General features: G+C 35.8%; 1 protein-coding gene across 13 annotated transcripts in view; it reads right to left on the bottom strand.

The window, feature by feature from the left end:
- The window catches only part of SLC35F5 (solute carrier family 35 member F5), a 42,782-nt gene that overhangs the window by 12,546 nt on the left and 16,358 nt on the right, over positions 1-13,878 (bottom strand). For 5 of the 13 annotated variants that reach the window (XM_059052573.2, XM_059052575.2, XM_067025885.1 and 2 more), the window contains 5 exons: positions 13,313-13,503; positions 8,050-8,131; positions 7,216-7,303; positions 5,212-5,276; positions 2,413-2,517 (listed from right to left, as the gene is read on the bottom strand). In XM_059052573.2, coding sequence (XP_058908556.1) covers positions 2,413-2,517; positions 5,212-5,276; positions 7,216-7,303; positions 8,050-8,131; positions 13,313-13,503 — 531 coding nt within the window. Of the gene's footprint in view, positions 1-1,534; positions 1,799-2,187; positions 2,228-2,412; positions 2,518-5,211; positions 5,277-7,215; positions 7,304-8,049; positions 8,132-13,312; positions 13,504-13,878 lie in introns of all 13 variants that reach the window. The other 8 variants (XR_010839085.1, XR_010839084.1, XR_010839086.1 and 5 more) reach the window with 8 other exon arrangements.

Raw genomic sequence — 13,878 nt, 5'->3', positions numbered from 1 at the left:
ACTAGGAAGATTAGACAAACACATAAAATACAGCACAGTACATGGCATGGAGTAAATAGTTAATAAAGGCTAGCTATTATTATTATAGAAATGTAAACTTATATAAGACTACAACATGTGAATGTAAAGAAAAAAATATTATAATTTTATAGAAGTTTTTATTGGACTTTGCATATAGTTTAACACCACAATTCCACTATGAGATCCAGAGGCAACTATAGAGCTTTCCTAAAAGAAAATTAAATTACAGTAGGTATGTATTTTATATTTGCTGCTAAATAATAAACTAGTGTCTAGGATGCCTAGTTAAATCTTAATAGGGCTGGGGCACCTACTCTCATCTGCTGCTGAAGACTCACAGGACCTGACTTCTCCGAAGGACTGTCTTGGACAGTGACCAAGTCTGCCTTTCCCAGGAAGTTCCCACCCCTCCCCACTCCACACCCTGTGCGGCCAAACCCTAAGGGCTCTAGGCCAGGACAACTCTGAGGAGTGCCTAGATACATTACCTGCCCCCACTATGCTCCCTGCCCAGGAACCTGCAATGAGCTGGGCCACGCCTCGACCGTGCCAGAGGTCACGTGGCTCTCTCCCCTTCTCCCTTCTGCTCCTCTCACGCCCTTGCCAGTCCTTCCTGCAGAGCACCCCTTCAATGCATCCCCCATACCAAATCCCTGTCTCACACCCTGCTTCTAGGAAACCCAACTTAAGACACCTAGTGATAAAAATAAAAAGGAACAAAACAACACACGTACAGAAGGCTTGTATACTATTACAAAGTTGTTCTAATTAAAACACCAAAACTTGGCATTATCAAGAACCAAATCTCTTTTCTGTTCCTTGAACTATGAAACCTATGAAAACCCACATTAAGTAACAACTTTTGGATCTAGAGATAAAAGATCCAAATCACTTCACCTGTTCTCTAGACCCTCCAGAAGGCAGCCACATGCACTTCTGCTCTCCCCTAAAGTGAACACTCCAGCACAATGGATCTACTCTATGCTGTGCTCTGCTCACATCCCAGTGCCGAAAGAACCCTCCACGTCCCAACCCTAACTACTACTTCTCTAATCCGAGCTATTCTAAAGCCCATGTCAAATTCATATTTCTTTCCATATTACAGCACATATGAAGAAGATCAACCAAGTTATATGCCTGTTACTACTCTCCAATAAGAGTAAATAAGCAATTTTTCTTGAAAGCTGCCAATCTTAAAAAAGAACACTGTAAAACATGAACATTTTAATCCATTCCAGATGGAATTTTCTTTGACTTTAAAATAATAAGACATCATTAAAATTATCTTCATATTTAAAGTATACTTATTGAATTCTCTACTTGAAAGGAACTTGAGTGATCACCCAGTCTAGCAGCTTTTCAAAGATTTTATTTTTGTTAATCTTTAGGTGAAGATATACAAACTATTTTTAGCAGAAAAATCATTTCTACAAATTAAATTATAATGCTAAAAAGCCAACAAAGCAGAATTGCTCCAGCAGAAGCAGCAAAGGAGTCTGAGAACCAGACTCACATGTGCAACTCCACCTCCTTCCAACCTTCCCAGGATCCTCTGTAAATCAGCTACTAACTTAGTCCAATCTTCTCATTTTCAGATGAGTATGAGATAAATGAAGTTATAACAGCTAGAGTCCATGTCTCCTGGTTCCCTGTAAGCTGCACTTTGAATTCTCATCACCATGCTTCTTTATCTATAGATATTCAGATATCTTTTGGAAGATATCTTGTCAATGTGCTCTTCTTTTGCAATCCTAGATATCACAAGTTCTTTACTGAGCTGATTTCAGGCAAAGGAGAATTTATAAATCATATTAGCCATTTACCAAAATTAAGAATTGATGCCAGAAACTATAACTGGATAATTTGAAAATCTATGTCATAAAAGAATCTGAGTCTTAAAGATAAAGTGCAAATGGAAAACCTTCAAAAGACCTACAATTTTTAGTAAAAACAAGTACATAGACTGAAACAGTATTATACGTATCATTTTGGGGCAGTTTCCCCAATCTTACACTTCTAACAATTCAAAAAAGGCAAAATGTATAATACAACAGGTATACACTCACATGCTTATAACAGCATAACCTGTCATATCAGTGAGGAAAATATCTGATTCACGGGCTGAAGACATTAATTCGAAAAAGGTGTTAGAAGGAATTTCTTTACCTCACACTGAGGGAATGAGCGTTTCCTCACAGGTGCACAACTATGCAGAACAAGGTAAGAGAAAAACATTGAGATTGAACTTCATAATCTTTAAAATCTAATGGTTTTAAAGAATCATATGGGGGAGCGGGGAGGAAGACTACCCTATTCCCTCCAAAAAACAAAAATGAAACCCTAAGTTAATCATTCAGAGTAAATAGCCTCACAAGTTAAACATAGTCTTACCAAAGAACATTGGAATATCCAACTTATCTTCTCTGTCTACTTTTCTCTTGATCATAACAATATAGACAGCATAGAGCATGGCTCCAACAAGAGACCAAATGGAACCTGTAAAAATCAAGATAATAATTTAAAGCATCTGTTCATTAACTCATTTATCACACACTTATTTAAAATCTGACACAGTCAGCTCCTATTTCAAGAAATGAGTATTCAAATATGAAAAGATAAAGTATAACCCACCTTATCCATGGCCTCCAGGAATACAGGAAGGAGTTTAAAGTATAAACAAATAAATGCAAAAACATTCACCTCAATGATCTAATCAATGTTATACATGTTATATTGCCAAATTTTTGGTATTTAATTTTGAAATGCATACTTCATATTGTCCCCTACATAAGCAATTATGACACCTGACACAGCCAACTTAACAATGCTTCCTTCCCTCTCTAAGCTGTTGTTTATATTGTTCTCCCCACTGCTATGTATAATTTTTAATATACATTCTACCACCATTTTCAATACCCTATTAAAGTCCCACCACTGCCACCAAGCATCCTCTTTCTACTCCACTGAATTTCCATCCTTCTTGTCTTCTATTTTAGATAATGTAATACTTACTATAGTTAAATACAGTGTTATTTTATTCTCTAGGGGCTTCATTTTGTTAATCATATATTATTGATTAAAATCAAAAACTCCTTGACAACTGCAAACACATAATGTATACTTTTTAACGTTCTAAAATATCTAACATAATGTAGGGCTCACAGTACCTGCATAATAAATATGGATTCTCTTTAATATATTAACTCACTCGCAAGAACATTTAATTAAGTAAGCCTTTAAAAACAGCTGTATAGGGCTTCCCTGGTGGCGCAGCAGTTGAGAGTCTGCCTGCCGATGTAGGGGACACGGGTTCGTGCCCCGGTCCGGGAGGATCCCACATGCCGCGGAGCGGCTGGGCCCGTGAGCCATGGCCGCTGAGCCTGCGCGTCCGGCACCTGTGCTCCGCAAGGGAGCGGCCACGACAGTGAGAGGCCCACGTACCACAAAAAAATCCAGCAGTATAAGGTGCTATCTGCCAGGTGACCATATTCAATACTTTAATCAACTATCCAAAAGTCCAGTGTTTCATTAAATCTATTTATTATTACTACTAAACTATTTTTTTAATTAATTTATTTATTTTTGGCTGTTTTGGGTCTCGTTTCTGTGCGAGGTCTTTCTCCAGTTGCAGCAAGCAGGGGCCACTCTTCATCGCAGTGCGTGGGCCTCTCACTGTCGCAGCCTCTCCTATTGCGGAGCACAGGTTCCAGACGCGCAGGCTCAGTAGTTGTGGCTCATGGGCTTAGTTGCTCCGCGGCACGTGGGATCTTCCCAGACCAGGGCTCGAACCCGAGTCCCCTGCATTGGCAGGCGGATTTGTAACCACTGCACCACCAGGGAAGCCCACTACTAAACTATTTTTAAAAAGCAAAGGGAAAGCCTGTCAACAAAATCTCTCACACACATGCAACAAATATATATATATTGTTTTACACATACAGATCTGCTCTGGGTGAGAAAGAGGTAAGGCAGTTCAAGACACAGCTCCCTGGACAGTAACCAGGAATAGTTTAGAAAGCATTGCTGTATTTAATAAACTTTAAATGTCTAAAGAAAGTATCCAGAAGGAGGGACTTCCCTGGTGGTCCAGCAGTTAAGACTCCACGCTCCCAATGCAGGGGGCCCAGGTTCAATACCTGGTCAGGGAGCTAGATCCCGCATGCTGCAACTAAAGATCCCACATCCCACATGCCACAACTAAAGATTCTGCATGCCGCAACTAAGATACTGCATATTGCAACGAATACCCAGCACAGCCAAGTAAATAAATAAATAAATATTTTTAAAACTAAATAAATAAATAAAAAATAAAGAAAGTATCCAGAAGGAAACCAGTTAAACTAGATTCTGATTACCCTTCTTTTGTTAAATCTAAACAATGGATCAAAAATGAAGTGTTTACTGTAGTAGCAACAGTGAATGACAAAATTAGCAGGTACAAGCATGATGGATAGGATATATGTATAGTCTCAGTATCTCTTACAAGATGATTATTACTTACAAAGGGAAAAATCAGTAACTACACTGGAACAACCTGACACACCACTTTAAAATTAATGTCACCAGTAATGGGACAAATCAACATCATGTGCCTTCTGATATGATGTACTTATCAGGACACAATATCACTTCCATGGTATTCTTGCCAAAAATGCACAACATAAATTTAACCATAAGGAAATATCAGACTAACTCAGATTAAAGGACATTCTACGAAACAAGTGGACAGTATCCTCCAAAAATATTAAAGTTATGAAAGACAAAAAAAGACTGAGGGATAGTTTCAGATTAAAGAAAACTAAGGAAACATGACAACTAAATGCAACAAATGATGTTAGACCAGGAAAAGAAGATTAGTGGAAAAAATGGTGAAATTTGAAAAGGATCCACAGACTAAATAAAAATTATTGTAATCACTGTTAATTCCTGATTTTTAAACCTGTACTGTAGTTATGTACATTGCAAATAGTTAAGAGAATCTGGGGGAGGGCTATATGAGAGTTCTGTGAAATATTTTTAAATTTTTTTACATTATTTCCAAAGGAAAAGTTAAAAAAATAAAGGCCTTGTTAGTGCTCACCCTGTGTGTGTGTGTATGCACGCACGTGTGTGGACACGCACATGCATGATGACATGCACAGAACTTTTCTTGTATACTCTAACAGAAAGAATGCAGAATCAGATACTTACCTATTGGGTCTCTTCCAGCAGATTTTTCAGACCCTGACAGGTTTACCAGCACAACACCTCCGATGCTATGAGAATAACAGTCATTACTGATAAATGAAATAATAAATTCCTTAAAAAGACTAACTTCAAAGATCAAAATTATTTACAAGTAATAAAGACTGATCTCAACATTGGGTAAAACTATCAAAGAATTAATGATTTAATTAATAATATCTAACAATATTATCAGTATAGTATAAGTGCTATACTTATATTAACTCATTTAATCCACATAAAATGCCCAGTATTACCTTATAAGGAAGGTATTATTATTATTATCATTCCCATTTTACACATGAGAAAATTATACGTAATGCATAAAGAAATGAAGTAACTTGACCAAAATCACACAGCTGGAACTGAAACGCAGACAGTCTACTTCCAGAGCCCAGTGTTCTCATCTGCTATGCTATCTTCTGCCTTTTTTCAATTAGGAAAAAATTAACCAACTTGTCACCGCTCTTCCAATCTTTTTTGGCAAAAATGTACAAATATCAAAACCCATATAAACCTAGCAACAGCACTAACTCTCACTGGTAAAACAGAAATTAATGGTAAAGCTATCCTTAAATGTTTAAATAATTAAATTAATCCCATTATTTTAATGTAAAAATAAGACCAAATTAAGTATGTAGAAAAATCAAGAGGTTATTCTTTCATCCAACTGTTGCTTATTGAGCTAAACTTCGGGTTAAGCAATGAACAAGAGAGATGTGGTTCCTGTCCTCATGCAGCCTTATACTTTCTATTTCTATGTATCTTTCTACTTTTATTAAGACAATGAAAAGAAAAGTTAGAAATAGGCATGAATTTTGAACAAAGTTGGATAAACCTCATCACTTCCCTAAGACAAATATACTGTATTTCCTTAATGCAAAAATATGTTTGGCTAAAACATGGGCCAATCATGCAAAAAGAATAAATTCCTAGTGCCCATAAAGTCTAAATGGTAAATTAGTTGGTTCAACCAGATTGCCCATGAAAAGTACCATGGTCAAGTCACCCTTATATCTAAAAGAGAGAAACACCACTTATGTGATTGCCAAGTGCCAGTCTCTAGGATAATCACTTTCTATATACATCCCTCTAAACTTTAAAACAAGACTGCAAAGTAGTAGATGATACTATCATCATTTTGTCATCTAGGAAATCCTCTCAGAGAGTTTAGGGCAAGTGCCCAGGGGCAAAAAGCAGAGCTCTGATTCAAACCCAGCTCTGATAGTTCAGAAACACTAATCTTTCTGGTAAATTATTCTGCTACCTTCTCTGATTTCTGATTTTCTCTCACAAAAACAACAGCTTCATCAAACCAACACATCTTTTTTGAATACTGACTGTGAGCAAAGCTTTATGCTAGGCCTTTGATGACACAAAGAAGTAGAAAACAAGGTTTTGACCTTCAAGGGTTTATAATCTCATAGGGATACAAAGTTAAATAAAGTAAAAGATTTAAATTAGTCATTAATGATACTTATGTATTGTATTACAAACAGCAATACAAAATTGCCAGATAATTTATACAGAAATAATTGAAAGATTGAGGCTGAGACAATCAGAGAAGACTGCAGGTTAGATTTCTAGAAGTGGGAGAAGTGAAAACTAAAAATTAAACAAAAAGGGGAACTTGTTTTAGGAAAAGGATACAGAAACTTGGGAGCTTATGAGGATTAACATGCAGTTAAACATGAATGTCAGTACAATACTGAGTAGTCCAAAGTCACATGAATGGGAACCAAAGCTGCTTTGGGGTCCTCCCTCCAGTTACCCTCCCCAGGAAGGTTTCAAAAACTAGCCAAGGATGTGATGCAGAGCTGAGTAGCATAATGTCCATTTAAAACCTTTTATCCTCATCTATCTTTGCCTATACAGTATATTATAATATAAACTATCATCTATGATTACCAGAAATGCTTTAAACATTGCATTTTTAAGCAGAATAAACCAGCTATTACACTATATTCTTACCTTAAAATTACAGCTAATAGTTTAGAAAGAGTAAATCTATCTCCACTGTTACTTGGAAACATTGCAGCAAGGATTAAGGTAAAAAGTCCTATGGAGAGAAAAGGATAAAAAAAAGATACATTAGCTTAAACACTGTCAAATTTATTTATTACCAACTTGATTGTTTAAATAAGTTAATTACACACCTAACTTTTAAACTGATTTTTGTCATTTTTAAATGACTAAGAATAAGACTGCAGTTACCTAGGCTGAAATGTTCAGAGATCACACATAAAAAGTCTTCAGATGAAACCATGTTTATTTCAACAATACAGATCAAGTACAGTCCTATTTATTTTAAAACTAATAAGAGAGTTAAACTGAGCATTCAGAGTAACATTCTGACCTCATCATAATCAAGCATGTGAACTAAAGTTATTTTTACAACTTCAAAAATACTTTTATTAATCTTCCAGATTTGGAAGGTGATTCAATTTTAAAAATAAAACACCTTTCATAGGACAAATTATAGTTATGAAATAAGCAATTACATTTAGTCAAAGGGTTGAAAAAAAGATCTTTAGAAAGAATATGTGAAAGGAAAGACAGCTACAATACAGAGTCAGCCTATAAAATTTTAATATATTGTTGTATAAAAATACTGTAAAGTATTGGAAGGAATATAAATAGCACAAGGCTATGGCACAAAATTTAAAGATTAAATAGTAGTTATACCAATATACATTAGAAAGAATGAAATAATTTAAAACAAGATAAAAATATATGTATATGTACACATATATATCAGAAATAGGTCTCGAGTTATAATACAGATTTTGAAGACAAATTTCTTACCAGAAGTTGAGGACAAAATATTAACTATAGCAACTTTTGTGTCTGAAAGTGCTTCTTGATATGACAAATTTGCCAAAAACCACTAAAGAAATAGAAAATAAAGTGAAACCTAATAAATGACTTTTTATATTTGTCATTATAATTTATAGTCCCCTCCTTTTTTCTCCCTCTAAATACTGCTGTCATAAGTTTTAAAATCTGCTTTGTACTGAAAAGTCACAGGCCCAAAAAGAACACAAACATTTATATCAGACCTAATATCTTTGCTATCCAATTTCCCTTAAGAAATTAACAACAGTTGGTTAAAAATTAGCACTGTTCAGGCTTTTTTAAAAATCAGGGTAAATTTAATATCAAATGAACATTGAAATTTACTTTATCCAAGCACTGATAGTACTCTATTAAGTTTATTTAAATCAAATTTAAGTTGGGGGGAATTCTCAAACATTAAAATACGTACAGATGACTATAACATGAGAGATCAATTGAACAAGGTGATGCCTAAGGGGATGGATGGAACTAGCCAGATTGATAGACAAAAGGTTACATTCAGTTTGGAAATTTTAAAATGTCCAAGAAATCGTGAATTTACTGGCTAACTGTGATTGTTTCTCTGATTCTCAGTTTTGAGACATAATATAAAGAGTTCTCATAACTTTGAATATAATGAAGGAAGTTTTCCAGCTATGAGGATTTTTTTTCTTCTTTTTTCCCCTTTTGCTTGTCTAGGCTAGGTTATTCTTTTTTTTTTTTTTCGGTATGCGGGCCTCTCACTGTTGTGGCCTCTCCCATTGCGGAGCACAGGCTCCGGACGCGCAGGCTCAGCGGCCATGGCACGGGCCTAGCCACTCAGCAGCATGTGGGATCTTCCCGGACCGGGGCACGAACCCGCGTCCGCTGCATCGGCAGGTGGACTCTCAACCAATGCACCACCAGGGAAGCCCCTAGGCTAGGTTATTCTTATATTCCCAACCCTGTGCCTACTTTGACTAAGAGAATAGAAATAGGACCTCTTTTGATGAAGCCTGGTGCGTGTGTGTGCATGTGCGTCCAAAGTTCATTTATTTTTACTGCTATCAGATAATCTAATACAGCTAATACAACTCATCCATTTTTTTGTTGATGAACACTTTTTGACTATTTCAAACAATGCTACCAAGAATATTCTAGCATATGCCTCCTGGGGCATATGTGCATGAGTGCCCCTAATGTAGTATATACTATGAAGCAGATTTCTGGGTCAAAGTAAATTAACTGCTTGTCTAACTGTTTTCCGTTACTTAAACAGACTGACTGGATAATCATATTCTACTGGAGAATGACTTGTCTCTACTAAGGGAGGGACATCTCTTGATATCTCTCAGAACTTGTAGTTTAGTGAGAAGTATAGTTTTTAGCATTTATATTTCAAAGAAGCAGTATAGACACATGACCTTAGAGCTACATCTTACTGCTGAAAGGCAGCAGATGGCTGAGAGTCTAGAAGTCTTCATTCAGTAATATACTGTACTCAAAGCTAAAGCCAGACTCTGATTCCATCTGTAGTCCTCTGACTTCCTAATTTCACTTGACTATCTAAATAAGAAAATGAGGTTAGCAACTGGTAAGATGGGCAATATCAAATATATATATGACAATAGGAGCCACAATCTGCTTGCAGTTGAAGTGCTAAAAAAGAAGCAGAAGATTCTGCCCTTAATTATCTTTTGGAGATTCTCTACAAGGATAGGCCATGCTTGCAGGGTGATAATTAGCTTTCCTGACCCACTTTCCTTACCACTTTAATACTTAAATACTGTGCTCATTTTCCAAACAATCTTACTGGCCTCTGCTAATGTGAGATAAAGAAATAAAAATAGACAACTTAGATTGCAGGAATTCAAAGAGTATAACTACTCATCATTAGCTATGAACTCTTTCCAGAAAGATCTTCCCATTCTCCAGCTCTCCCCAAACTCTATTCTCTGGCTTTCAAACCCAAGGCAGCCTCTTCACAAAAGAAGACCATCTCAATTGACCTCTGGTAAAAATTATCTTTACAACGTTTCCTTTCATTATTCCAGAGTTGAGGACAACCACTTACTAATAATTAAGCTGTGACAAATAATTTATATAGTATTTCATTATTTCATGAGTGATAATTCATTTTAAAATTAGCATAAAAGCCTGTACGACCTAAATTACATCTTACAGAAGAAATTAAAACACCATAAGTCCTAATGAGACAAAACAATTAAAGAAGGGCTGGCAAATACAGTACTCATTAACTCCTCTTGACCTACAATGTACAATACATTAGCCACTAGCCGCATATGACTACTAAGCAAATGAAATGTGGCTACTTTGAATTGAAATGTTTAGAAATTGAAATAAAAACTGAAGTTGAAATGAAACAGAAAAAGAAACTGAAATGAAATAGAAATTGAAATGCTTAAAAATGGAAATGTTTAGAAGATTTTAGTATAAAAAAAGAATGTAAACTATCTCATCAATAATTTTTATATTGATAATATTTTGAAGTGTTTTACATATAGTGGGTTAAATAAAAATATAGTGGTGGCGCAGTAGTTAAGAATCTGCCTGCTAATGCAGGTGACATGGGTTCGAGCCCTGGTCTGGGAAGATCCCACATGCCGTGGAGCAACTAACCCGTGTGCCACAACTACTTAGTCTGCGCTCTAGAGCCTGAGAGACACAACTACTGAGCCTGCATGCCACAACTACTGAGACTGCATGCCACAACTACTGAAGTCCACGTGCCTAGAGCCCATGCTCTGCAACAGGAGAAGCCACCGCAATGAGAAGCTCTGCACTGCAATGAAGAGTAGACCCCACTCGCCACAACTAGAGAAAGCCCATGCATAGCAACGAAGACCCAACACAACCAAATAAATTAATCAAAAAATATATATATAGTATTAAAAGTAACTTGTTTTTCTCTCTTTTTTTTTAATGTGGCTACTAGAAAATTTAAAAATACCTATGTGACCTGCATTTGCACATTGTTATTTCTATTGAACGGCATTGCTCTAGAGCTCATCCAAGCTTATTACTCTATTAAGTCAGGTTTCTAAAAAGATATATACCTGGACTATATTACTCTGACTTTCTACAGAAATGCCTTCACTTAAAATTAACACAGCTCCCTGCTCTTATAACTTACTTAAGGTTGATTTTTCAAAAAAGACTATTAAAGGTGGAAGCAACGTAAGTGTACATCAATGGATGAATGGATAAACAAAATGTGGTATATACATACAGTGGAATATTACATAGCCTTAAAAAGGAAAAATATTCTGACACATGCTACAAAGATGAACCTTGAAGACACTGTGCTAAGTGAAATAAACCAGTCACCAAGGGAAAAATACTGTATAACTCCATTCATATGAGGTTCACAGAGCAGTCAAATTCACAGAGACAGAATATAGAACGGTGGCTGTCAAGGGCTAGGGAGGTGGGAAAGAGAAGTTGTCATTTAATGGGTATAGTTCTAGTTTTGCAAGATGAAAAAAGTTCTGCTAATAGACAGTGGTGATGGTTGCAAAACAGTGTGACTGTATTTAATGCCAGTGAACTGTACACTTAAAAATAGTCAAAACAGTAAGTTTTATGGTATGTATATTTTACCACAATTTTTCTAAAGGCTGTTATCTGTACATATCTACCTGTAAATCTGCTACACAGAATAGTGCCTTTCTACATAAGAACTATGAAATATATTCTCTCAGTTTTGAGTTAGGAAAAGTTTATTTTATCAATAGACGACAAACTGTGTAACTCAGGAAGTTTTCCTTTTTTCCTTTCTGCCCATTTGTCTAGAGATGAATTGTGTTTCTTTCTTTCTTTAAATGGAAGTTCCTGATATAATCAACCCATTCCACAGCCAGTTTGCACCCTACACAGACATTATCTGTTTAGTCTGGCTCTTATCCACCCCTCCTTTTTAAACTTTTACTTTATAGATCCTTTTATCATGTTTCACCTCAAGTCTCCTTTAAAAATTAGGAGATATAATTAATAAATCTTAGTCTTGCCTTATACTCATTTAAAACAAGCAAACTGAAATCACAATAGCATAGTCCAAATATATAAGCCTTTAAATTAATTTTATTACCTATGTAATTATCATATTACAACTCCCAAAGATTCTTTGATTTGTACTCCTGAATATATTAATCAAGGTATCACTAAAACAGAGGTTATTCAGTTAGAAGATGGTGAAAAATTGGCTATGCAGTAAATATGAGAGGCAAAACTGTAAAGTAAAAAAATCCTATAATCAGGCTAATAATATTGACATTAGCATTGTATTACCTAGTGGTTTAAAATGGTCAGTATAAATTTAAACCTTAAAGGCTCATACTAAACCACCTTGGAATAGTCTACTTCCAATGATACATATAGAAAAGAGCACTAAAATTCATTTTTTAAATCGTAAATCAGTTTACTAACTCAGACACGTTTTCTAATCCCAGATTAGCCCAAAATAATATTTTATTTGCTATATGAATATTTATTGAAACATTAAGCATATTTGTTTCTACATCAAAATAAGTAAGAAGCCATAAACAATATTATAAGAAAGAATAAAAAATGTTTACTATGAGTACTTATAAAATATTTGACCACATTTATATGAATTTAAAATAAAACCTCAGGGCTTCCCTGGTGGCGCAGTGGTTGAGAATCCGCCTGTGGATGCAGGGGACACGGGTTCGTGCACCAGTCTGGGAAGATCCCACATGCCGCGGAGCAGCTGGGCCCATGAGCCATGGCTGCTGAGCCTGCGTGTCCGGAGCCTGTGCTCCGCAATGGGAGAGGCCACAACAGTGAGAGGCCCGTGTACCACACACACACAAAAAAAAAAATTTTAAAAAAAAATAAATAAAATATAAAAAATAAAATAAAATAAAACCTCAAAAGGACTTATTTGAAGAAATCAATGCAAACTCTTATCTGGACATTTACTAGTGCTTGTATATATCATAGTGTGAAATAACTCTATTCATTATTCTGACCATGAGGCAATGTCAAATTCTAAATATACATGAGTGGTTGTAGTGTATAGTATTTATTGAATTCTTTTACGTATGCCTAGTATTTATTAATTTTAATACTCTAATTTTCCTATGATAGCAGATAACAGAGTTTAAAGTCATGACTAAGGCAACCTAATAGTCATAAACTTTAATACTATATTGTTGGTATGTCTACTGTCTTAAAAGTCAAATTCCAAACATATAAAAAAGAGAAGACTTACCACAAAGCAAAAAAAAAAGCTAATTTTTGCTACTTGAGTTGCAGTAAGTTTCCCCACTGTTTTGAGTAAGGATTCTTGTTCTTTCACGGTAGGATATGACATGCGAGACAACTTAGCTTCCAATGCATGGCTTGATGGAAGCTGTCGAATCTCCATGATATTACTAAACCTTACACGAGACTTTTTGGGAGCTTGAAAAGAAAAGTAAAGTATAAAATCATTAAACGTTTCCCCTTGCAACCAAAAAATGTCACAAGTTTTAATTTACTTATAAATGGATATTATTTAATCCATCTATAATCATATTTGAACAGTCAAAAAAAAAAAAACCAGTTAAATTATTACATGGGACAGCTCTGCTCATTCAAAAGAGTTGGTGGGAAAAATGTTTCCAACTATAAAAAATTTGGAAGGTTTTAAAATAAGACCAGGGCTTCCCTGGTGGTGCAGTGGTTGGCAGTCCACCTGCCGATGCAGGGGGCGCGGGTTCGTGCCCCGGTCTGGGAGGGTCCTGCATGCCGCGGAGTGGCTGGGCCCGTGAGCCATGGCCGCTGGGCCTGTGCGTC

The sequence above is a fragment of the Kogia breviceps genome, chromosome 2, assembly GCF_026419965.1.
Source record: "Kogia breviceps isolate mKogBre1 chromosome 2, mKogBre1 haplotype 1, whole genome shotgun sequence".
Classification (NCBI taxonomy): Eukaryota; Metazoa; Chordata; class Mammalia; order Artiodactyla; family Physeteridae; genus Kogia; species Kogia breviceps.
This window is presented reverse-complemented; position numbering and strand designations above follow the sequence as displayed.